At 38.2% G+C, this 27,257-nt stretch overlaps 1 protein-coding gene across 1 annotated transcript in view; it reads left to right on the top strand.

The window, feature by feature from the left end:
• Positions 1–27,257, top strand: part of BMPR1A (bone morphogenetic protein receptor type 1A) — an 83,527-nt gene that overhangs the window by 31,035 nt on the left and 25,235 nt on the right. Inside the window, exons 2-3 of the mRNA XM_065638592.1 lie at positions 6,420–6,541; positions 26,963–27,170. Of these exons, the coding sequence (XP_065494664.1) occupies positions 27,104–27,170 (67 nt within the window). The 5' untranslated portion in view covers positions 6,420–6,541; positions 26,963–27,103. The remainder of the gene's footprint in view (positions 1–6,419; positions 6,542–26,962; positions 27,171–27,257) is intronic.

Genomic DNA, 27,257 nt, shown 5'->3' with positions numbered 1-27,257 from the left:
TAGAAATGATAGATGCAGCAGGCAACTGTTAACCATGGGGCCAATCTGTCTTCAGTATCCTGAGAGGAGATTCAGATTGTGGATAGAGGAGCTTTGGGTTGGGTGCCTCCAAAGCTGAGGTAAAACAGTTGAGTTTTAGATCTCTCTCAAAAAGCAAAAGTACTTGTTAGCCAATTGTTTTGGATACTTGGAGAGCTGTGGAATATGATGAAAGGAGTTGCACAGTGAAAGCTCTAGCCCAGTTGTTTTTTGACAAAGCTTGGCAAGTCAGATTCTGACTTGACCTCTCCACACTGAATTAACTGTCTGGCTTTGTTGCATCACCAGTGCTGCAGACTGATGGAATTGCTTTTGATGGCCTGCTATATAACCACTTTGGTATTAAGAGTGAGCTGTTAGCAGATATCTTTTAGCCCTGAAGTAGAGAGTCAACTGATTTTTTTCCGCTTCTCCTGGCTCATTGGACAAAGAACATTTAAGAAAACTGGGAGGAATACTGCAGCTTTACTGGGAGCACAGAGCCTGCTCTCACAGCGCAGTAGGCTGTGGAGTCCTTCAGATAACTCCAGATGATGTATGCCAAAATAAAATATTCAAGATATCCTCTAAGAAACCAGGAGGCTTAAACTCATAGAATCATTTTGGTTGGAAGAGACCCTCAGGATCAGAGAGTCCAACCATAACCTAACTCTAGCACAAAACCATGTCCTGAAGAACTTTGTTTAAATGCCTTTTAAACTCTTTCTGCTATAGGAAATTACATCTGCCAGGACGAAGTAAAAACTGAGGCAGACTTTCATTATGGCTCTAAGGAGGTTTATGTCTGGATTCTCATGTCCCCAGTAATGAATTCCTTGTGTCACAAGATGTCGTGGACAGTGCAGTGCATTGTAATTTATGCAGATTCATGTCACGCTGGAAAGTGCATTCTGTCTATTTGTCTAGTACTGCACAGTCCCACCTTCCTCAGGAATTTGTGTTCTAAGACTTCTAGATATGCCCTGGGGCAATGATGTTTCAGGAGCTTGATTGTGTAGAACACTTAATCTCGGCAGGAAACTCAGATGATGAAGACAGAAATGTGTAACAAGGGCAGGGAGAGTCCCGAGCTGTGAAGCAGCATGTCGGTCCTTCAGATACTACCTGTTCAGGGTGTCTTCTGTCTGTATGAGCTTGCATGGTTGTAAGGCCTCAGAAGAAAAGCTCAGGTTCTAGGGCACAGACTATGTAAAATGACCGACTATGTAAAATGACCTACCATGTAAAAGGACCAAATTATGTGACATGTGAAGAGTCTTCTGATACCTCCTGGGTAGACAAGTTCTTTAAACATGTGGAAGAGAAGCTGTATCTGTTCTGCAAAAAAAAAAAGTCACTGTGCTAGACCTAGTTCATCGATTTAACTTCTGACTAATAATGCTAATGAAATAAATAAAAATTCTGTCCCAGTAAGAAGAAAGCTGCATGCCTTTGATAGAGAAGATTTTTTTTTCGTACAAATTGACGAAAAGTTGTATTCTTTTTAATTGTACAGATTTGCCCTATATATGCTGTTGGACTGGAGATGAAAGGTCAATCAAGAGATTTTGCATTAGTGGTAGCAGCACTCATTATTCTACCTGCCTGCACAACCAACCAGCCAGGTTACATTAATACTTAAATCGACTAGTTAATGTTTAAGTCTGTATTATTTATGTGTGATACCTTGTTTTCATCAAACTATTCCAGGGCAGTATTTCTGAAGTTCTGTAAACCTCCCCACAAATGATTATAGTTTTTTTCTTCAATAAAGGATCCATGTAGTAATAAAGACAACAAAATCGAGGCTTTCTAAGAACAGCCTAAAAATGCTGGAAAGATTAGTGGTATTTTGAACTAATTTGAGAGTCTTGACCAGATATATAGAAAGGCCAAACCACTGTAATACAGATGTGAAGAATAGTATGACATGAACTGCTGGACTATTGTATTATTCCTTGCATTTTTAATAGCTTGCAAGAATAACTTGTTTATTGTTTATTAAAACTCAGGGGAATGCAGGCATAAAATTAGTTTTAAAAATTAGCTTTCATGTAGGTAGATCTTTACTGAAGTGATTTTTGAATGATTTTGAACTAGCTTGCCTCAAGAATTAGATAAATCTGCTTGAACCATATTTCAGGTTCTTATTTCCCATCTTGCTACTTGAAAAACTTGTTGTCCAAAGGCTGGAAAGTGATATGCTTGTTCAGCCAGTTCATTTTATTTTGTATAACGGTCCCATTGAATTTGGAAGGGTTGTTTGTTCAATGAGATGTTCTTGCTCATATAACTTTGCTGTTCCACAGACAAGACCACCTAGTCCCAAATGTGCCACAGGCAGTGTGATGTTTTCTGTTACCAGTATGCTATGGGATTTTTCTCACATGTAAATTTGTTGAAAAAGTTTTCCTTAAGAAATTCGTATCCTAGGACATGAACTTTGAGGTAGAATTTGGGAATTTGATATGGCTGTTTTCCTTTTAAAATTCCACTCAAATTTCACAGCTTTTAAAAGCAGTATACTCACTATTTTTCAAACTCTTTCTAGCTTACGGCAACTCTGGGTAAAATTTCTAGTGGCAGTCATGAGGCTGTTCACCTAAGTGTCTTCTAGGCTGCCATCTGGGCCCGCAGTATATTTTCTTTGTGCATAGATTTCTAACAAAAAGCCTTTTGTTTAGGACTACAGTTTACCTGAAAATGAGTAATTCTGCTTCTGAAACCTGTCCTGTCTGTGGTTAACAGAGCCCTCAGCTGGCTGTGAACTCTGACACCACACACAGAGACACGATGGTAGCACCACTTGTTTTTCTGTTTCTCTCCTTTGCTCCCACCCCAAATCTGAGATGCTGAAGGTTATCGCCCGGTCTTTTATTTTTTCTGATGTAACTGTTTGTCTGATATCACCCTAGCCCATGTCTGTGACATGAGCTGAATTTGCAGGAGCTTTAAAACAAGTTCTGTTTCATAAATTGAGATAAAGGTAGGATTAGCTGAGCAGCTGGCCCTGCAGAAGTGAAGCGCTGGTGGCTGGAGAAAATAAAAGAGTAGGAAAGAAGCAACTGGAAGCTGGAGTGAATGGAGAAGTATTTAACCCATAGTCTGCACCAATGAGTCCTTGTATGATTGTGTACTTAATTGCAATTGAATTACTTCAACTGTTATGTTAATTAGTTACTTTCCAAAATTATGTTCTTTAAATACATATAATTTTGCCTTTAAAATGCACACCTGAGTTAGAGATGCCTAATAGCACAAAGATTTTGCCATTTCCACGTGTCTGTTTCTAAAAACAATGGTATGTCAGATTTTATTTAACAGTAAAGTCCTTATGAGCATCCTGTCTTCCTGCAACTGCAGATTTCCCACCTGCCAACCTTTCCTGTCTGTTTCTGGGCTCAAAGCTGTAGTGCTTATTCAGCTATACATTTGTCAGGGCACTGGATGCTTATAGCCACATCAGAAAGGCCCTTCATCTAACTCTGCTGTGAAATTTCTAATTCATACTGAAGGAATGAAAGTTACATATCCCACCTCACCCCCCAAATAAAGGGCAGTTCTGAAATTTTAGCATCTTTCCCCAACTGTAACAAGTAGCAAGGTCCTCTGAGGAGGAAGAGATAATTTAAGATGAATCAAGTAATTCAGCTAAAAACTGGTGAGGCAGTTGGGGCAAAGGGGGAATGAACTGGAGGAACAGAGTGCAGGGAGAGTCAAGTGCCAGGAAGCTTTTTAGCATCAAAAGGAGAGACAGGTGAGGGAGTGAGTTGGATGTGGCCCTGGAGCAGGAGGAACTGAAGCTACTGAGAAGGGAAGCAGGACCTAGAGATGAGTGGGAAGACAAAAAGGAATCCACAGCCTAAGTATGGTGAGTTAGTCTGACTTGAGCTTTGCCACTGCAAGTCTCTCCTGTCGGTCTGTCCTGCTCATGGCTGGTTGGTCAGTTCCTGCCCTCTGCCCTGCACTAGCAGGGTAGCCCTTTCCTCCCCGCACACCAAATGAGGCTTAGATCAGCATATCTTAGATTTTCTGACTGTTCCCTGGGACCTGCCAATGGCAGAAAAGTTACAGTTTTCCGGGTTCGCTAGGTAGCTCATGTATTCATGTAATTCAGATTTTTCTTTTCCCAGATTGGTTGCTGATATTTCTGAGTTAATCGTATATGAAGATCCTGAATTTAGTCTTAACACTTAGAAAAATTCCCTCACAAATCTGGATTTAATGTGTAAATAGTGACAAGCACTGTAAGGCCCTGTACTTTTGAATTTGTGCTTCTTGTAGTCATTGTAGTAGATCAAGGCCTAATAAAGCAAAGGTGAAGTTGTGCAAATAATTTATTCAATAGTTTTATTTTGTTCTTGATAGCACTTCTCTGGAAGCAGATGCCATCAAGAATGGCACTAAACATTTTAAAAAACTAGTCCATTAATAATGAAGCATTTTGGGTAACTGTATGAAATAAATATTTAAGACAATTGACTTTTATACCATCCCGTATGTTCTTAAGTAACATCTCATGCCAATGAAGAAATGGAAGAAATATTAACACAGTGAGGTCACTCGCATAAATTAATAATAGTCATTAATTCCAGTCCCATCTCTGACAGAGGTCTTGTAGTTGCCCCTTTGGAAATAGGAGAGATGAATTTGGAACTGACACAAATATTTGGTAAGTCATAAAAGAGGCTGTGTCCACATTACCAAGCAATGTGGTGTAACAGGATCAGATCTGTCAGGTGCTGAGAACCTGGTGTCCATGCTATGCAGATCGTGAGGGTTTTATTTTAAGCTGGTCCTCGTCTGATTCTGTGGCTGAATACCTGTTAGTGGTTGGAGTGTGTACAGTGCACACCTGAAGCTCATTCTGTGATCTAGTTTTATTCAAAAGAGATCTGGTTCATGTACTTGGAGACTGCTTTGCAATGTAAAGCAAAGCAAGGAAAATAGAGTTGTTTGGGAGGTTGACTTCAGAAGTGCAGTCCTGATTTGAATTAAAATGCTGATGTAGACATACCTGGGGTTGTGCAGATCAGGAAGTTCACTAAAATAATTTTCTTTGGTAAGAGAGCTTGGATAGCTGATACATGAGAGTGAGATCAGGAAATGCAATCAATGCTTACAGAAATTACTAGTTACTAAGAATTTCATAAATTTGGGAGTTTGGAAAAAATATCAGGAGGACATAATTTTAAAAACAAAACAAAAAAATCAACCAGCATTGCTCAGAAATGTCTTTACCCTTGTAAAGCAGCCTATTTAAATAATACAAAGTGGCCTTTGTATAAATCAGATACTAGATACAGGAGGAGTGGCAGTGTTGTAAAAACAGAAAGCACACCAACTTTTTTTCTGTTTATAGTTGTTTCTCTTGGAATCCAACAGAAGATGAACTCAAGTTCCTTGGTTATAGAGAGAAAGAGATGGATATATGTTGCAGATTCTTTATTTACTTTAAAAAGGCGAAAACTATCTCCACAAACACTTTCGCATGGCAAGTGTTTTTTCAGTTTTACCATGGAAGAAATAACAGTCAAGTGTCAGCCTGTCTGCTCAGTGCAGACAGTTTTCTTTAAGAACTGGCGCTATCTGATATTCAGGATGGTTTCGGGTTACCATTTTACACAAATTTATTATTTATTACCATGACTATTAAACCTCAGTGTGTGAGGAACAGTGCTTTTAAATGGACATGGAGACAGAAGTATTCTGACCTTCTTGTAATGGTTAAGGTCTTCATGGTGCTTAGAAAGGAAAAGCGGATGTTGAAACTCTTCCTCTGCTGGAAATCCTGCAGGCACATAGTTTGTCTATCCATATACCCAGTACTGTTGGCTTTGGTGTTCAAAAATAAGGCATTATCTCTACACTGTAAGATTGCTTGTATGCTTTTTAACAGTATAGCTGGATTACTGGTCTTTAAGCCTTTGTGTTACTTTCAGGGTTATGTTTGCAGTCATAAGACTGGGACTTCCAAATGATAACATTCTTGTATGATCTTTTTGAAAGCTTTGGATGATGGAAACATTCAAAAATTGTGATACTGTGACAAAATAGGAAGAGTACACAATAGGTGGCACACGCTCAAAATGGAATCTATGTAGTAAAGCTGATAAGCCCAACTTAGCTGTCTATGATGCATTTGAATTATTTAATGATATAAAAAATAATTTTAAATGCTTTTTAGCATCATTATTTTATAAATGTACTGCAGCCATGCAACTGTTAGAAATGCAGGAGCCCAGGAAGTTTTTTCTAGCTAGGAGCAGGTCATAATAGCAGATGGCTTCTGTAATTTCAGATACCAGTATCTACAATGTGCAGTTCACATTATGTACTATAAACTGTCAATACAATTTCTTTGGGTATCTCTTAAGACAAATTTTCCTCCTGTTTTACAGATTAATAGAAATATGCATTTCCATAATACCACCTTTGAACTAATGAAGTGGAAGTACAGATGAAAACAGTCTGGAGGAAACTTGAAGTACAATACAGTTTCATTCAGTTTTCTAATTCTGAGGTAAGGCTAATGCATGCAAAATTTTATTTCAAGTATTTCAATGATAAAAAGCATATGATAGGCAGCTACCATATTTTCTTACAAACATTTCTGAGCCTTCTTTTTTGTGCTAGTGACAGTCTTTAATACCCTACTGAAACAGCTGTTTTATCTACTCTCTGTCCATGTTTCAGTTATGAAGAAAGACAAGACAGCGAAACTACAGAGACATCTATTGTAGAAATATACATTGACAAAAAAATTACTATAGCATACAAATTGTGTTTGGTACAATCTGTCTGATCATGGTTATTACTAATGCTTTAGTTGAAATAAAGGACTGGTACACAACTAAGTGATGTGCTTGTTGGGCATCTTGTCCTCTGGCACAGTGTTAGACTGGTACAAAATGTTATTACACTGTGTTGTATTATTACTGCTCTTAATAAAACATTATGTTTTCTGGGTTTTGTTTGTTTGTTTTCAAATTAAATTCTACTGCTTCTTACTTAAAGGCATTCTTGTGATTGATTATGAGTGATGGGTGTGTTTGGTTCATAGTTTGATGCTTTGTGGTGTCTGAAGCTTTTTTCCTTTATGTAACTAAGAGACTAAGTAGAATAATTCTGAAATGTCATACTTATCACATATTTCAGAATTCTCTTCTGCAAAATTAAATGTTTTAAAAAAAGCACCTGCCCTCCTACATCTAGTTTCTCACGTTTCTCATTTTGCTTAACTGGAGCTGAAGCAGAGCCCACAATACAGTTGTTTTTAAGCTGTGATGCTGTTGGCCCTTCTCACTTTTTCCCATTTGGGTAGAAATGGGGTCTCTATAACAGGTGGGACAGCTTCAGAGACTTAGGCTAACAGGTTTTACCAGTCATCATCTGCTTGTTCTCAAAGTAAGCTTTTTAGATGATCTTTTGAGGTCCCTTCTAATCCCTAACATTCTGTGATTCTGTGTGATTATTTTATCTTGCAGATTTTGGCCACTGTTAGAAACAGATGTTGGATCCCTTTTCAAACAAATTTTTCTTGCAGCAGGACTGTGCCTTTTTCACTTACGGAGATCAGCCGAGGAATCTTAAGGCACATTTGACTGACAGAGAAAAGCATGTATCCCCTTTTGGAGACCAAGTTGTAGACAAAAAGTGCCTAGGAAAAGATCAGCATTGAATCTAGCTAACCCACATTTTATCTTTAGCTGATTTATTGCTCAAAACATGTAACTTTCTGCACACCATAAGCAAATTCACAAAAGTATAAAGCTGGAAATCGTGTTGACAAGTGCAAAATTTGTAGTCAATCTACAGCACTTCAGATGAGGAAGATCATAATCTGATCTACATGCTGAATGCATGTCTTAGGGATGTATGTTAGCTTCTTTCACCTTCCTATTTTACTCAAGTTATTTTATGCCTGACAAGAAGACAGGCATGTACTATTTCTTCTCATTCAGTCATATCTTCCTAAAAATATGTTGGATAATTCAAAGGCCAGTTGTCTTATGCACCTTGCAAACAAACCAGCAGCTAGCATAGGTTTCACATACTTGTGTAGTATTGAAAAGTAAAGGACTTGGAATCAGTGCTGAAAATTATGGACTTGGCACTGACACAAAATCAAGAACCAATTTCCTCTGTTTTTCTCCCTGAAGAGGGGAGCAGATAATTTTCCTCCAATAAGAGACACAGTTGAATAATAAATAACAGTTCTCAAATTATCAATAGAAGACTGCAGATGAGGCACTGTCTTCAAAGATCACTCTGTCTACCAGAAAGAACAGTTTCTATTATCAGGCTTGTAATTAGAAGCAAATCTCAAAGTTGAGATTGTTTGTGGAACATGTGCATACTAATAGAAGACTGTGTACTTTTAAGAGCTATTTGTACCACTAAATAGCATCATTAACCTAAATGGTCTGCAGTGGACACTAGAACCACATCAGCCATTTAGAAGAGTGATTCATGTGCTAAAGTGAAAGGATGATCTCTGTTTGGGTAAAATTCAGGGGTTTACAGGATATGGCAGTAGTAGAGGGTAGAGAACAGGTCATCATAAAACAGTCCTTTCATCACTCTGCCCTCTGTTCTCAATGATCCCACTCCCAAAGCATTTAGAGCTGATGCAGTATTAGGAGAAGTAGTGCTGTAAACTTTATTAATGAAAAATCTCACTCCTTTCATAGAAGAGATTTGAGGAGAGGCTAATGCTTAGAGGAGATGCCATGTATAGATGAGGTCTCTGAATAAAGAGTACCAGTAAATGCTGATTAGTATGTCTTCGAGATATCATCTGTGTTTCCCTCTAAGTGTCTTTCAGATGCTATGCTGAAGTGAAATGAACTGAAAAATGGGTGGATGGCCTTCTGTTACACAGAGAGAAAGAGAAAAGGGCTTTATTTTGCTGATATGGCTGGGCAGAAGCTTTCTGGTGTTAAGCGGCAGGGCATAAACATATACAGTTGGGTTGAAAACTCAGGACGAAATATTATTTTAAAAAGGGAAAAACAAAACAAATCCATCCCTCACACCCCCCTGCCAAACCACCTTCACAAGTTACCTTTTTTCCCCTCTTGTCCACTGTCTTTTTAAATAGTGATAGGATCAGCAACAGTGGAGGGAGGTGGTTTTATGCTTTCCCTGCATGTAAATAGCTGATCCAGCAAAATATTAAATGGCAACACCACTCTACCACAAAATATCCCTATCTTGACGCAGCCTGTCCTGTTTTTACTAAGGATTATGGGCTTGTAAATCAACAAGCACACAAAAGGCAAGAAGGGAACTTACCAGAACCGAATAAAAACAAGTCCTTTTGTTAGTCATTTCTGTTCCTGTGTATGTTCTATCTCCTGGTTTTATACCTTTACTTGAATTTCAACAGCAAGGTGACAAAGACAAAAAATAAGGTTACCAAGGCCCAAAGAGGGAAAAGCTATAAATAGCAGATGTGGGCAGAGTACATTGTCCCAGGTGTTGATCAGACATTTTATGTACTTCCTGAGTGAGAGCTGGGTGGAATTGTATTTCATAGCCTGACCTGCTTTCAGGTGTAGCTTTTTAGCCTATTTATGACTTTTGATACCCACAAAACTCTGTGAAAGTGAGTGCTTTAGCTTCAAATGTTTGTCATATACAGAAAGTGCATTTTGTTTGCATCTAAAACTGCTGCCTGATAATTTATTTCTTAGTTCCTAGTTGGTGTACAGGAGAAATTGTGGTTAAATCTCTCTGGTTATCTCCTCTATGTTAAGGTTCAATGAAGAGAATCATACTACATCTCTCTGACAGTTCTCAAGGTGGTTTATTTTAATCTTTCTTTAAATGGAATATCTCTGTAATACAGCCCTTCATTGTACTTATGCTAGTTCCGCTCTTATTTTTTGAGACGGTGTAAAATTTTCTTGCATCTTACTTAGTAGGTTGTCTGTCTTTTAATTGCAACTTTGAATTTGTGCAAGTCTTTGGCATTTCTAACGCGATGTAACTGGAGAAATATGGTGTCGTGTTATTACACCCAATCAGTAGGGCTCTGTATGCGTAATTGCCTTCTGCAACTGGTCTCCTGTATCATGTTGTCTCCTTAATTAATATTAAAGATTTTGATTGTATTATTACTTTGTTTTCTTTGGGGTATTGAAAACTGGTCTGGGATGACTTTCCCATTTACATTAAAATGTAAAATACTCCCTTAGTTTGACTTGCCTGCAGCAAGGCATCAACTAGGAGATTAAAGACCTCCAATGCGCAGTTACTGAACCAGTAACTTTAGTTGACAGTTTAGGAATAACTTCCTACTTTTCAGCTTTCAGTGTCCATAGAGATGTCATCTTTGTCTCCTCCCAGACCAGTGGTGATAGAACCATCTTTTCTTACGTGAATGGAGCTTGTTTGTTCAGTAGCCAGGAACACGTGCATAGTGTTTCAGAGTGAAATCTGCCAGTCGTGAAATAGTCTACCTGCAGTGGTTTTCTTATTAATCATCACGACTGCATAAAACATGCTCCCTTCATTTAGGAAGCAGTTGTTCTGTAAGGTTGAGTTAGCTGCCACCAAATTTCCTTGGTGGCAAACTATTTGCTAGGAGTTAATTCCATAACAAACAGGCTGAGCCAATTCAGGCTCAAACCACAAATGGGAAATGCAGATCTGTGTGCTCAAAGCATTTTCCAGGAGTGGAGTAACCAGGATTCCGTGTTGTCTTGTCAATTAGTTGGTGAAACCAGGACGTGCCAGTGATTACCCTCTGGAGCTGCTCTGTTCTATGGGATGTTGTCACACATTCTGCTGGTCCTTTGGCCAGTATCCATCTAACAGTGTTTTCCTCACTTCCATTTGGCCTGCCTTAGCCCAGGTTGTTCCAGTAATGTGACTATCTCAATCTCAGCATAAAACAAGAGCCTTCCCTATTGCTAAGCTGAGGCTGTGTCAGGTTCAGGAAGGTTGAGTTAAACTGTCCAAGAATCCCTTCATTTCACAGTTCTTATATTGGCTCTGTTTGGCTCAGAAGCTCATGTTGAAAGTGTAGTGGGTAACAGATCTGAAAGAAATCCAGGCAAGTTCCTATGTAGTAAGAGGAGGATAAATTTTCTGTCTTATTTCCATATCTGAGGATGGGAATTTTATGGGGTAGGATAAAGAACTAATTGAAGAACTTACAGTGATAAAAGTACACACATCTGCATTCACAGTACAGTCTGAAGATGTTTATATTGATAGAAGTGTATCTTACAATCAGATTATTTTAACATGGATATGTAATTAGAAACATACCAGATTTTCTTTTTGGTTTATTTGCTTGCGTAATGTTCAGATTAAGAAAAGTAAAATGTGGTTATCAACTCAACATTAATACAGAGATTGTCTTTGTTTTCAATAATTGCTTTTACTTTTTTTTTTTTTTCCTTGAGGCAAAACCAAGCAGATGAACATTTCTTTCTGATGATACTATTTTGAAGCAGTCCAAAGAAGCCAGTTATGGACTAGGTTCCTCTGAGATAGGTTTAAAAGTCCTCCAGAGGTACCAAGGTTTTGATGTTATGATAAGTTTCATGAAATGTTAGGTGAGATGTTTCTCAAGTGTTGTAGTTGATATGGAATTGCATGGAAATAAATCTAGGAGTCCAGTTAACATGTATTTTAAAATAAACAGCTACTTATTAACCTACCAGAATCTAAGATTGATCTAGATAAAGGTCCTTGTATAATATCCTTAAACTTAATAAAAACCAGCATGATAGAAACTTGCTAGTTTTCTTATTTCTAATCCAGGTACGTTATATTCTTTAAAAAAAATTAAACGTGTACCATTGCCAAGTCTAGGTAAAGAAGGCATACTTTTTTCATGTGTTAAAATATGTATGTTTTGCCTTTACAACACAGTACAGGAATTTCAGGATCTTGAGTAATAGTTTGAATATTTTAAAATGTAAATATTCTGTTCTGAAACTTTGATTTTTTAAAAATACCTATGCTGAAAAATATTCTGAATAATTAGGAAGTAAAAATTCATGAATTGGTTAGTGGAGAGCTGTTAATACTATAGAATGGAAGATAACTTCTTGACGGTGCAGGTTAATTAAAAAAAACCCAACCCACAGGTGTTTTTTTTTCCTTCCATGTGCTTTGTTGGGAACTGACTTCACGTGATAATAATGGTTTTAGTTATTTCTGATAATGTAATCTGAATACTAGGATAGGGTGCTTTATATGTATGGGGAAAACAGATGTAAACCAATGGTTCAGCTACTGTGTGCAAGTGCACAAAGTCTTAAAGCGTATGTACAACATAAAGTCTTAGAATGCTAGTAAGTTTGCTAGTTATAGTTAGAAATAAGTACAAGTTGCTTAGAAAATCAGTAAGAAAATAGAACAACAATAATCTGGTTTCAAAATGGAATGGTTTGTGGGGGAGGGGGGAAAGACAGGTGAGGTGGCAGTATGCCAAGAAGTAGTAGTACTTTAGTTGTATTTACTGATAATCTGAAGAGCAAGCTTACAGGAAAAAAAGGAAAGACAATATAGCTTGACAAAAAATAAAGGAAGTATACAACTCTAGAATAACTGATGAAGCAAGGATGATGAATGCAAAAGTTACTTTAGTAGTAAATCAGTATGAATTTAGGGTAAGGAAAATGTAACTGTTTAGGTAGGATGAGCTGTGGTCAAATATTTGCTTTGGGGGAGGAAAGGGGACCCTTGCTGCTATCTCCACCAGAACAGGGATTGTGGTGTTGTCTCAGTAGACAGGTCTTTATTTTGTTAAAGTAGTAAGGCACATAGTTGTAAAATATTAAAACATCACCATTGATAAGAAATAGAGAAGTAGACATTACTGTGAAGTTTTAGAAACATGATGGCAAACCTGTATCTGGAAAGCGGTAAGAGATTGTGTCATCTTCAGTAAACAGAGACCTGCTAGAACCGGAGTGTGACCCATCCGTTCTCATGAACCTAGTTATGGGCACTTGCAGTACATGCGTAAAGGTAAGGACATGGGCATCCCTATCTGCTGCAACTCTGTGAATGCACAAATCAGAAAGACAAGATACTTAGGACTAAGTACTTGGTTTACATAGTCCTCCGAGTTCTTGCCTCTTGGTGAAAACTTGTCTGGAATGGTGTTTAATATGTATTAAAAAAGTATAATCATGTGGATGATCAAATGCATAATAAGTTGCATGGGAAAATAGTATGCATATGCCTGCATTTGTGTTTGTTGTATACAAACTTTTGAAGAAAACAGCAGCCTCATGTTCCTAAATTTTTAACTTGAGTTTCCTAGAAGCTGTGGCTTGCTTAAAGTAATGAGGAAGTTTCTGTGCACTGATTATTCCATGTTTAGATATAGACAGGGCATCTTGCACTCAGGCTTTAAATGTTTGCAGTTGATGACGGTTTGCAGTTAGTGACGGAAAATGTGAATCTGTTAGGGTAATGCTAAAGGAGTCAGTAGTCCCATCCATTAGGAGAATTTCCATAGTGAAGATGTGCAGAAGTGTCCCCAAATTGCTACACTTGACTGTGCTTCAAACAGATTTTGTTGTTGTTCTTCTAGGGTCTAAAAATACCTGTTCTCACTCAAACATGTTGCTTCAAGTTGCTGGTTTTTTGAAAAACAATGATTTGTTTCAATTGTCAGGTAAAGCATATGAAAATTTTCTACAGAAAAAGATTGGTCCTAGGCTTGCAATGGAGTGACAGTGATTAGGGGTCTGCCAGTACAGAGGAGGCTCCCTGAAGTCTGTGAGATGGCAGTGTATGAGAAGAGGAATGTTTATACAGGTGTCCTGAAGTTCTGTGCGCTTTAAATTATCATAGAGTTTGAAAATATACACTTGTAATCTACTAAAGTTTTTTTCCCTCAGTAAATCTGTTGTTTGGTGATATCCCCAATCTTTGAATTAGCAAGACTTTTTTTTTTTACTCAGGAGCCGGGGAGTGGATGGGAATTTCTTTATCAGTCTTCTAAAATAAGCATCAGCAGTTCTATTGCTGTTCCTGTCTCCATACATCAGGAGAAGGAACCTTTCCCTCTCCCCCACTGATTACTCTGCCAGAGCCTGAGCAGCAGATCAGTCCTTAGGTGGACATACAGTCCAATGAAAAGAAAGCATACTGTCACCGTTCCTGTGACTGGGAAGAAAAATTAAAAAAGCATCTGAAAAGATCTTTTGGAACTCTTGAACCAGTGGGAGTGGCTACTCTTGCTGTTTTTTGTCGATTGGGTTTAGTAGGAATTCAAAATCCAGTATGAAGTGTACTGCATACTTGAAAGCAAGTAAGTCTCCTAATTCCTTGGCCTTGTAAACGTTCCTTTTAAATGTGTTAATGCATCTGCAAATTTTACAGCTGGTAAATTGATAAGCTGAAATCAATTCCTCAGAAAACTAAAACATTCATTTCTGTGGCAAACACATATTTCCTTCGACCATTCACCCCCGCAAAAAGAAAAAACTAATTATGTAACTCATGTTGTAACTGAAGGAAGAGGAAGAAATTCACGACTGAAAAGTTGTTTGGTTTTTTGGTGTGTTTGGTGTTGTGGTGGTTTTTTTTTTTTTAATAATCATGTGTGCTTATGTAGAAATGCTTGAGATCTGAGCTGCTGTGACTACAAGGGGAGCAGTTACCACTGAGCATGTCATGTATGTATAGATTTGCGATCCAGGAGAAGTATATTCTCTACAGTCTGCTATACCACTTTTCTGTGCCCGATTATCAAGAATATCAAAACTGTGCTTAAGTTAGAGCAGATAAACAAAAATAGCTTACCGTGTGTCTAACAATGTTCTTGGCGATGTGAGTAGCAAAATGCTTCTAAGGATCATGAAAGAAGTTTTACAGTTTTCTTGTAAAACTGGAATTTGGATAAAGCGTGTTCATGTGCCTTGTGAGAGCCAATTGGTAGCTTATCAACAAAGTTCTTGAAAGCATTCCCAGTGTTAAGGCATTCATTTCCAGGTCTGCAAGGGTTTTTTTTAGCATAGGGCAGAGCTACACAGTGATATTCAGTTATTGCAACCTATTGTGGAGACCAACATTTCAAATCAATTTAAGGGGTAGATGGATACTTTTATGGCGAGTAGATCCCTTTGTGGGGATTGGTGATATGAATAAATTTTGCAGCAGAAGAAATTAATGTAGTGGGAAATGTGGAGAAGGGGCATCCTAGTTGTTCTCTGGGTTTTATATTCTTGCTCTAAACATTTCCTTTTGACTGCTCTTAAGGTCAGGGTATAGGAGCAATGAACTGATCTGACTCTTTAGTAGAGCTGTTACTTATACTACAATATTTCATCTGCTTGTTTTGTTTCAGTACAGTTCTTAACTCAAATATGTGAAAAAAGGGGAGTGGAAAAAAATACTCAGGAAGTGACAGAGGATTGATCATTACAAGATACTGTACAGCATTTGACAGAGAAGGTTCAATAACAATACCTTTTATGTCCCCTTTTCCTCCTGCCAAAAATAATTATTTATTTTCTTCTACTCACAACAAAAATTTCCACCTGTTACAGAATCTGTGGTTTTCCTTTAATTTTTGCTTCACAGATTTGAGTCAGCCTTAATTCTGTCCTATTGGAGGTGATAGTGTAGGCTAAAGAATCACAAAAGAAATAAGGTTTTAATAGCGGAGATGTGGAAGGAATAAATGACTTTTAGATGCAGTAACGGGCCTGACAGGTAATGTAAGAAAAGGCAGAATGAGATGGTTATAAGAATGTGATCTTGAATAATTGGGGAATAACTGAATTGCCAAAGTGAATGAAGAGGTGACTCAGGAGGCAGATGGATTTACTTTTTAAGATTTTTAGCTTAAGGAACTGTTGAGACATCAGAGGAAATGCCATGAAGTTTAAAGGTGATAGGGGAATGGGGGAAATGTTTGCAATAAAAATAGTCTCCAAATCATTCCTGTAGTAATGAGTTCTGACAGTTTAAGTCACACACCACAAGGGTCAAAGAGAAAAAGTAGGTAAGCAAGTGAAATTGATAGGAGAAGGAATATATGGTATAATCTCTGTAACTTCTTAGTTCCCTTAGGTCTTAGTCCAGTTGCTTTCTTACAATATGGAGAGAAAAGCAAAGATTTGAATGGAGGGGAAAAAAAAGTATTAGTGCAATGTGAAGTTTCATTTAATCTAGAACCAAAACAAAACCAAGCAAACTGCTACTTTACTTAGCTCTATTGTGCAATAGTTGTTGAAAAACTTTATTTCTTAGTGTTTAAAATAACCTCTTTGCACTAAGAAGAGGCGTAATTGCTTGAATACTAATGTGAGACAGATACTGCTAATAAAACTACTAAACTCTAAATGTAGATATTTTAATTTCATTGAGCTTTCTACTAGTCATGCTTCTTGTGTGTATGTTTGTTTTTAAATTTTGTGTGAAAAAAAATAGTAGTATTGCTTTAGCACTTCAGTGCAGGGAAATAGGCCACTATAACTGTTGAAGTATAAACATTACCTTTGAAGTCTGTCTACTTATTGGAAGATTACTGTGTTTGGATTTAGAAATCTCTTTGAAGCTATATTTGGTGAAAATATATTGTTTAAACTTAAGAGGAGTAGTTTGTGTGCATGTGCATGCCATGTTGTTTCTGTAGTTATTTAACCAAGCGGATCTACCATGCATTTAGAGTTTAACTTTGGTTTGTATTATCTCAGCAAAAGTTGCAGAATACTAACGGGGCGAGATAGGCTCAGACACGTACATCCAGAGTCCTGGAAATTTTTCTTGGAACAATACTACTTTCTTACATACTTCACAATTAAAACTTAAGTATTGCAGATGAAAGTAGAAACTGAATGCAGCATATAATTCATTTTTAGATTATTTGCACTTTCTTAATATAGACATCTAATTTAATATCTCCAGTACTTGTGAAATAACTCTGAGCATGAGCATGTCATGCTTTATACGCAACTGTTTATCACATTATGATACTGAGAATAACTGAATACTTTGCAGGTTCTATGTAAGAACATGAATGTTGCAATTATAAGATATTCGCTCTCAGGTGGATTTGTGTGGTGTTTGTGTTTTTTTGTTTGTTTGTGCTTCCCCCCCCCCCCAGCTTGGGCCTATTGGAGCTTTGTACTTGTCGTGATTCTCTGTGCAAGCTCTGGAGGTAACTAGTGAGAGGGCTGGTGAGGTTACAACCCCCAGCTGCCCACCTCGCTCTTTTGCTGGAGGTCAGCGCCTCCTTGGCAGTATCAAGCAAGCGGCAGCTCATCAGCCACCGCTGTTCAGAGCCTGGCATATTAATTTAAACTGCCGCTGATTCTGGTTCAGGCTATGCTAGACTTGCCACCGACAATACTTGCTCACTTCCCTTGCCCTTGCTGTGGAGGTGGTAACCTCCTCGTGGTTTGTGTATGGAGCTCGTAACATTGTAAAAATACCCCAACATGAGTTTCTCGGGTGAGTGTGGAGGCTCATAGATGACAGAAGAGCTGTTAGCTGACTATTGATATAATTCAAAAGAATTATAAGAGAGGTCGAAAGGGCGTGTTTCAGCAATTTAAAATTAGAAGGGCAATATAACTAACATGAAGAATAAACTTAACAGTTAAATTTAATTTGCAAAGGACGTATCTAAAATTTTGTTTCTGTAGTAAGAACACTTAAAAGAATAATTTCCCCCTGCCACATTTGTGTTTTAGAGGAGTGTAAAAGAGCAGCATCTACAGGTTTATTTGCCCTATCCACCTCTTAAAAGGCCTCTTTGGAAGGCTGATGGAGACTGCCCCATTGAGAAGATATGTGCGTTGTTTACAGTGGTTTGTGAGAAGAGCTAGACACAAGTTTCTCTTATCAGCAGAGTACAGTGCATCTATGGGAATGGCAAGCAGGTGAGGAAAATGAGGATTAAGGTTTACCTTGCCAAGCAGCACTTTGCATTAGCGAATCGTGATGATGTTGAACGTGCAGGTCTTGTCTCTGCTGTTTGTATCTATTGAGCAAATACAGTTCAAGAAAGCTTTTCTCTTGCCTGTTGCTGAATTTGATGATTTAAGAATTAAGTGGCTTGCTTATGAAGTACCACTTGCAAGTGTGTTTTTATCTTGCTCACAAAATTATGTATGAATTAATGTGGACAGCAGTTATCTTATGGGTAGCAGAACAAAAAAATGTCCATGTTGACACTTTTAAGCCTTTTGAAGGCAAACAGTTTGCTTCTTGTGAAATGGTTTTCTTTTGGCCTTTTTTAATACTAGGTCATGTCACTTGCCTTACAAGGGGCACCATAGTGTCCTGGTCAGTTACCAGAGGGAAAGGGTTTGCAGTTAAGTAGGCAGCAACGATTCCCGCATTTAAGGCATTGCTACTAGCAGGGAGTGTGTTTGTGTTTTTGGCAGACGGTTGTGTTGGTAAGTAATGCTGTTTGTCCCTACTAATTTAAAACTCCGTATTCTGGGGGTAAATTAAAAAAAAAAAAAAAAGGAAGGGGGTTTACAGTTTCCTTTCTGTTCCTCTTTCCTAGAGTTTGTTTATTCTCTGCTCTGTTTGCAAAGTGTATCCTGTAATAACTAAAATCATATCCACGACATGAGTATGAAGAGTGAGGCCTCTGTGAATAGCATTACCAAATTGACTCATTTGACCTTGGTAGTTACTAATCTATGCAAGCAGTATTTCTGAGCCTTGTCAGCTTTGCTCGTTTAGCGTTTTATTTATTTTGTTGTTTCTTACAAGTCTTGAAAACAGGACTTAAAGAGAAAACCTGGAAAAAAAAAGAAACCCAAGCCAGTGTTTGTTCTTAAGGGGTAGAGGTCTTGTAGAGGGGAGCTGGCTCGCAGAGGGGGCAGGCGGTATTCTTATGCTAATCCAGGCCGTGGATAAGGAGCAAGGCGGCGGCGCAGACAATGGCAGTGGAGCCAGAGAGTCTGCTCGGCTCGGCTCGGCAGGCGAGCGGCCCGGCGGGCCGGGGGGGCAGCGCGGCTGGGGGGCTGGCGGCGGGCCAGCCACGGGAACCCCACTGCCGGCACTGCCACAGCTGGGGGGGACGGCAGGGACACCGGCAGAGAAGAACTTGCAGCCTAAATAAAACGCCCCCTCCCCCCCCCCCCCCCCCCCATCGAATTGTCTCAGCTTTGTTGCTGCTGTTTTCTTCTTTGTACCAAAATTTAAATTCAAGTGATGCGTTTTTCAAATAGCAACCGCTTTTTCTAAGCGCTCTTCTGGCTTAAGAGATGCGGATTTTAGCAACGTGCCCCTCGGCAATTAGCTTAAGCTCCCCTCATGTGGGCAAAGTGTTGGGGTGGGAAGGTGCGCTGGAAGCTGGAGCTGCGGGCTGGCCTGAGGACAGGGAGGGCTCTTGGTTTTCTGTTCCTTGCTCCTCCTCTTGTAGGAGAAACCAATGTCAGTGACACCAGGGGACAAGCGTGGTTTCGTATAGCTGTTTTGGTTTTGTATAGCTGTGGTATAGTTTTTTTGTGCCGTTATTAAGTATCCAAAAGAAGACAAGCTGTTTTACTTGGGCACCATGAAATGAAAAATATGCTCTGTAACCACCAAACAAAAACCCAGTTTCTGGAGAAGTCTTCATGTGTTCTAGAATTTGCATAATCACCTTGGTTTAGGAGACAAAAAGTAGTTGCGAATTTCGTTTTCTAGATTGGGCCAAGGTTGTAGGTGTAGCAGAAACAAGCTAAGACCATGGGATCTAAGTATAATAAAAGCTTACCCTGTCAATTATTTGTTCTGGGGATTTTTTTGACATAGATTAATGAACAATTGTCCTTAAATTACAAAAAAACTTACTGTAAGGGTGTGAAAATATTAATTAGTCTTCTTTATAGTGCTGAAAAGGATGTTGCACTTTAGAAACCCTTCCTAGGAAAGCATTTATACTTTTAAATGCACTGGCTTTGATTTTAGGGTCCATTGTTCACTTTAAAAAAAAGTGTCCAAATATTCAAGATTGAGGCCCAGCTTTTTCCCTTCCTCAGCCTAGGTATATTGTATGTGTAAAATTGTAATTCAGACCCAAATATGTGATAGGTCTTGTGGGCAGTATACTACGACCATATTATTTTCAATAGTGATGTGAAATTTGTAACAATTTAGTGACTTTTGCTGCTTATGTTTACTGAACCAAAGGCACTCTTTATGTAATGGTGGTTTGGGTTGTTTGTTGGTTTTGGTTGTGTTTTTTTTTTTTTGTGAATGAATTTTAAAAGGTTAAAGTTACCTTCCCAGTTTGGATTTGTTAGGTTTAGAGATGGAATGTATTACATGTGGAGACATTTCTCCTCATTTACATTGACTGGTATGACAGTAAGGAACTAGCAAAAATGATAAATAGATAATAAAAACATTTGAGAATGATAGTTTCTAGTTAGAATAACAGAAGTTGATGTCATTTATAGTAGAAGGAACATGGCTGTCTGCTTGCCAATTGTCTTAAGGGCAGAAGATCTCAGCCAGCTAATCACCAAAATGATGGAGCTGAAAGAGGGGAAATAGGTGAAGATGAATAAAAATTCCATAGTGAAACAACGTTTCGATGTGCTTAAGTGAGAGAAATGTGTCATGTTTGTAACTAACCGGGGATACGTCTGAATACCTGATGACACTGGGAATACAATTTTACTGAAGTTCATTACTGTTAGTTTAATGGCAGAAAATTTTTAGCAGTTAATTGGAAACCAGAGTAACAGTAAGATTGGCATTCAGGAGTCCAGTGAGTGGCATCCCCAATTACCTAATTGTGCTGGGCATGATAAAATGCAGCTAGGCTTTAATTTCTTCATGGTTAATAACTTTGTTTATGAAACAGACAGCTATATCGTAATTTAGTAGTTGGGCTTCTAAATTCTGCCATAATGTACACAGATTTGGTATTTGCAAGCAGTATGAAATCTTCATCTCAAGATTTTTGTTACAGTATCCAAAGTGGATGTTGGTGACTTTTCTTCCAGCTGCTCAAAAATAAGAAATCATTTTAAGACTGAGCTCTCTTGCTGCAGAAAGCAGTTGTTAGGGGCTCGTGTTTTGTGAATGAACAAACCCACTGTTGCAGTATGTGCATTATAAATATGTGGTTAGAAATGTCCTACAAATAGAACTGAGATATATTTTTTTCATTTCAGTCTTTGGAGAAGTGTATAACGTGCATACACACACACACGTACTTCATTTAGCATTTCAGATTTTGTAACCGTTTGTAGAAGGAGAAAGAGCACTAGAATAATTTACACAATCTTTCGGATTTTAAATATATGCAGTCACTAGTAGTTTTAAAGAATTCTAATACAATCTGCAGTTTCTTGGAAATAATTTTGTGGGTTTGCACAGATTAGTGCCTAAACAAATAGGGCCTTATTTGAAATAGTTTTTATTGATGGCTGTGCAGCCAGCTAAGCTTGCAATAGCCAGCAGTCTTCTCCATCATCTGTATGATTTCTTCATAGATTTTAGTGGTGGATTTACCTGCATTTTCGACTTAACTTATTTGATAACACTTAAGCATAGCTAGCTTGGCTGTTGCAGTATGACAATTTTCTACAATTTGTGTGGGCATACCTTGGAATAAAATAATAGAAACATGTTTTAAAAGCAGGCTTGTGGAAATATTTGTAAGAATTACACCCTAGAGAATCTGAAACTTGTATTTAAACCTTTTTCTTGTTATGAAATTGGTGAAATTTGACTATTTGATTTTGAATAAGCTGAAGTTAACTATAGTTTGTATTATGAATAACAAAATGGAGTTGTCAGGGCTCTCCTGGATCAGAGTCTGTTCCTGTCCTGTCACCTGCAGCTAAACGAGGTAGTTGCCTTTGTAAACTGAAGACTGACTAAGTTTTTGGACTCTATTTATTTTGAAAATCTGCCCTAACAGTTTCTAACTGGTGGTTAGGAATTGTCTTCTAATTTCTGATCTAAATAAATTTTAATGGCTAATCTATACCTAGTTGTTGTTGAACCAGTAATTTTCTTTAGGTTGAATAGCTGTGCTCCTTTCCTTGTGTTTATTCCTGTGTTACATTTTCAAAAAGGAATCATTACCCTGCCAACTTTCACTGTATTAATCTTTTTCTTTTCTGTCTCCATTCATAGGGCTTTCCTGTTCTCCAGACAGTATTATCAATCCTTTCAGGCATATGTCGAATTTATCAATCGTATCTCTGTGCTGTTCATGTTTTACCATTTCCCCTGGGAAATTTCCCTAGGAAATCCTAGAGTTGTTTGTCTTTTTCTCCCAGCAACATCCCATGGATATGTCTGATGTTCTGTTTTTGGTTAGTGTACTGGAGTCCTTGGATGCAGCTATATCCTGTGCATGAACTCCTGGTCTATGTGAAGCACAAATACTTCAGAGTTCCCAATAAGCAAAATAACTTTCCCAATTTTATCCTGTTGTATTTCATTCCATTTATCTTACTTTGTTTGGTTTTTCATGTGATCCAAATCTTCCCGCGTAAAAACAACACTCAGCTGAATTGTCAATTCTTGTTTGTCAGCAAGGTTTATCAAAGTTTTATTTTATGTGCTTAGTTCATTAATGAAAAGGGTAAGTATTCTTGAATCAAGTTGATGCAAGAATCAAGGTACTAGAATGTCATTTGTACTACACTGGTAATCTCTGTTCTTGCAGCTACTTGTCATCTGCCCCGTAGTGAATTCTTGACTGTTCTTACAATCCTTCTTTTCTTCATCCAATTTAATAATTTTCTTTGTGGCACCGTAACAGCTTTTTTAAGCTCTGATAGAAAGTTGTTGTCGCATACTGGCTTAGACTGACAGTCCAATTTATCTCTGGCATTCTGTTCCACCTCAAAATTGTGTTCAAAACTGTATATGTGATTGAGGTAATATGCTTACGGTTACCTAAGTCACTTCTTGCTCTCATTATGTATAGGAGAAATTTAATATCTGTCAGTTTTGCTTTGGCAAATACGTTTATTTGGTATCGTATGTACTGTTGCAAATGTTTTGAAACATCTGTTGAAATGGATTTTATGTTCTAATTCTTGCTAAGTTTGAGATTGACATTTATTTTTTCATGTGTCCTCCTTTTACAATACCATCTTTGTTGTTACACTCAGCACTATCATTCTTTATTGAAATTTGGGACAGTGCAGCTCATTTGGTTTTGGGATCATGCTGTTAAAAATATTACAGAACCACATCTAAAGAACAGTTACCACTGAACTCTCTGCCTTCAGAATAATTTTGGACCATATGACAAATCTTGCACACTTTAGCTTTGTATATTCGGAGTCATACGGAGTGTAGGGCTAGACTGCTGTGATAGTGCCATGAATTCACAGCTCAGTTCCAGTGCAGAAAAAAAACCCACACGGTTTTAATAACAAAAGCATTTTCTTCAATAAACTATTTTTAGAAAGGATAATAAATTACAATGTAGACAAATTGGGCGTTACGATTGATGAATAAATTAGTTTTTAACGGATTGTGGTTGGATGTTTCTTCATGGCTACAATGGAAAAAGAGAGATATTGAGGACTTCGAAATCAACCGAGTGGCTTATGGGATTGAATTTCTTCAGCATCACTCTGGCAGAGTAGCATTCCAGGTGTTAATTGGTGCCTTAACACAATTGAAGTAGTCATTTAGTTGTGTCATTCTACGCTGTTAATATCAGGCAGGTTTTGGAGAAATTCCAGCTGTTGCTTACTTTAAGTAGTGTGCCTTAGTGGGGCTGCCGGTCGTCTTCTTCAGTGGGAATCCAGAAACAGCTCTGAAAAGGTGTCACTGCAGCTGCTTCAGTTGTGTTAAATGTGGTTTTTGTTGTGGTTTGTTTTGTTTTTAGTGAAAGATATTCTCACGTGAAGGTCACAACTACATCATTTTGAGGTGTGGCATTTGTTAGAAGCACTAGAACAGCTGGCCTGTTATTTAAAACTTTTTTTTTTTTCAGCTGTTAAACTACATAGCTGTATTGGAGTGCCAGGTGATTTTAAGAACAAAATGTTTTCAAACAGTTTGTTTCTATGAAAGAGCAATATAGACTTAGAGAACTAATTGTCTTAGTTTGTTTAGCTCACAAATTTACATGAGAAAAAGGAAGAACAGTTCGAATGATGTGCAAAAAATGCCTGAAATCTCTTCTGATAGCTGTGGCAGCAAAGCTCTGCTGAATTTTACTGAGGTGACCGAAAAAAAACTACCTCACCTTGTCCACGTCATTATTTGACACAGCTTTGTTCCTTTTGTAGTGTAGGCAGTAGAACAGGACGTGTCCACGCTGCAGTTCATATGGTTCATATTGGGACGTTTTATTGCGAATCACTAGTTTTCCATCAGTGGCTTAAGCTCCCGTGCCCAGCAGTGAAACATGAACTTGGGTGCTGGGGTGCAGTGAGGCTCCTCAAGTCTGCTGTGGGGCTTTCCTGGCTCAGGGCGAACTGGACGTTGACAGTAGCGGCAACACAAGGTAACTCAAGTAACAGCATTGAGGCATCATACGTGCATTTCAGGGGAAGAGATGGGAATTGCGCCCCTGCTGGGTTTTACTTTCCATTTTTGAGGTATTCTTTTAAATGCTGATAAGCATTCTCAAATTAGAATGACTTATGAGGAGTTATAACAGAACTTGTTCTCAGTGTCATTTTATTGCATGTTTTTCTGTACATTTTTATACATATTTACTTTTATATATATATACACATATCTGTGAAAAGCGAAACATTAATGAAAGGAAAATTCATGTACAAAATACTGGTTCTGAGCAGCGATCGTTATATTCTTGAATAGGCTTAGACAACACTTTTGAGAACTGCCTTAGATTTCTATGTTGCTGAACAAAAATCACCATGAAAATTAGAAGTGGGTTGCATTAAAATGTTGGGGTTTTCCCATTTCTTCTTGATTTTTTGATAACATGCTGTGTAGTACAGTGGTAAATACACGTTGCACATTAAGTTCCTGTGCCACTGTGCTCTCTTATCTTATTGAACTGGGGTGTAAGACCACCAATTTTCTGAAAGTTTAAAACACTTCTGCTCTTGAAATGTGGAAGAGTGAGAATGTGATCCTTCCTGAAACTTGCAAGGGACAGACAAATTATTTTTAAATATAAACTATTAGCATGGGGTTTTTTTCTTGATGAAGTGCAAAAATAATACTGTAAATCCTTTGTTTCACTACATACAAGCTGTTGGCAGCGTTGGTCTTCCACGTGTTTTGTTGAGGATTGAAGTTCATTGCAGTTGAAACATGGAATAAAGCAATAATACTTCCAGACTTGCGTTGCTGGCCTGATGTTTTTATAGCGCGAAGGATGTTCCCTGTCAGAATTGGTCCTGTTCCTTGTGCTTAGGAAGCACTAAAGAGAGTGAATATTTTCGTTACCAGACGGCTTTTACCTCTGCCTCTCCAGGAGCTTTATTTTGAAGTTCCCAGTGCTTCAGACGTCAGCAGAGCGTGTCGTTCCGAGTGCATCCCGCCGTAACCTGGCAGGAATCGGGGAAGGAGCCCGGCCCCTGGCAGCCCCTGGCGCGGAGGCCTCTGGCGCAGGGGCCTTTGTCGCTTTGTTAGGGAGAAGTCAGAGACGTGTGAAAAGTAGGCCAGGGGTCGGGGCGGCCTGCCCCGGCCCCCCAACACCTCCCGGCTCGGCCGCTAATTTGCCTCCATGTTAAATGCCTCCGAAGCACTAATTAAAATGAAAAGTTCGTGGGTCTCACCGACAGACAGATTGAGTTATTGATGGTGGAAGCGGCCACCAACAGTAATTGCAGCCCATCCCTGAGCGAACGCCAGTTTGGGCATTCATGAGCAGCGCCAGGCTGACAGGGGTCAGGCGGGTCAAGCCCACCAAAACAAGAGGCCGAGGAAAGGCAAAATCAGGCCTCTGTTCGTCTTTGTGCAACGTCGCTTTTGTTGTGATTAACTATTTAGGTGTTTGAGCTGCTTTTTAGTCCTTTGAGGCCCAATTATGCTTCCCTTGTGAATTGCTGTAGAAAGTTCGTTAAGCAGAACGTGACCACAACTACTGCAGTCTGAAAAAGTAACTTCTTATTCAATTTGGCTGTGTTAGCTATTTGTTCATCCACTGGATGAGGAAAATTATATTCTATTTTTGGAGTAAATGGCGTGTGCATAGCGTAATTTTTCAGGGAGGATTAATTTGCACAAAACTTGGGAATCCAAAAGGATATCAGGATTTCGAATTGGAGTTCAGAAAGAGAAATAATAAACGTTCATTAGTGTTGTGAGCTGAGCTAACTTTCTTTTCTCCAGAAAACACTATATAATGTAGTCTTCAGGAAGAGGGACTGGAGTAGTTGATGCTAAGTGAGAAATCAATTTCTTCATTCAAATGTTAAATGAGATTGTGCTTTTTTTTTTTTTTTTTTGAAGATGTAGTACTATTCTAGAAGACAAAAGTAACATTGTAAGTAAATTAAGTAACTAAACTATTTTAATACTAATTTAGTTTTCATCCAGCAAGAGGCTGGGTTTTTACTGCAATAAAGCTTCTCCGCAAGTGTTTTTCAACTGGTAGCTCAACATAGTGTTGCTTTTTCCTGCAATATTATGGGAAGTCACAGTTGATTTTCATTTAAGAAAAATAATAAGTATAGATTTTAATTTCTGTAAAGAAAATAGTTTTCAAACAGATTTAAGTGTTAATCTGTTGAGTATTACATGTGATAACTGTGATTCTAAAATACATGGCTGTGACAAGTGAGTTAACATATCTAGTATTTTTGATAGGAAAGTAATAACATCCCTGTGTGTTGTTATCAAAAATGTATATTTCAGAAGAACTCTGCTCTTCAGTTGAATAGTAGATATGGCTAATGTTTTCCGTTGTTAATCTTAGTAAACACAGGCATTTTTAATTATTTTTTGCAGCCACATCATTGTGATCAATGTGATGAAAAATCTTGAGGGTTTTTTCTTGTTTCAAAACCGCAAGATGTTTCTTAACGCTTTGTTTTACTGTATCTTTCAGGAAACGAAGTTGGAAAAGTTACAAAAGCATCTTTGCAGTCAAGCACCAAATATTGTATTAGGCTTCACCGAACAGACTAAGCTTAACATTTGTCAAGCAGAAGGGCTGGTTGCCTTGCACAGGAAGGATTAAAAGTGAACAATGACTCGACTGAGAGTTTGTGAGAGATTGCTTGGAGCCTATCTGCTTATTATTCTCCATGTTCAAGGTAAATATGCACTGGTTGAAATAAGTTTGTTTTTAATCTGAGGCATGTTTTTTGTTGTTTTGGTGGTGGTGGTTCTTTTGCAGGCAG

Source organism: Caloenas nicobarica, chromosome 7 (genome assembly GCF_036013445.1).
Source record: "Caloenas nicobarica isolate bCalNic1 chromosome 7, bCalNic1.hap1, whole genome shotgun sequence".
Classification (NCBI taxonomy): Eukaryota; Metazoa; Chordata; class Aves; order Columbiformes; family Columbidae; genus Caloenas; species Caloenas nicobarica.
The sequence above is the reverse complement of the archived record's forward strand: the minus strand, read 5'-3'. Positions and strand labels throughout refer to the sequence as shown.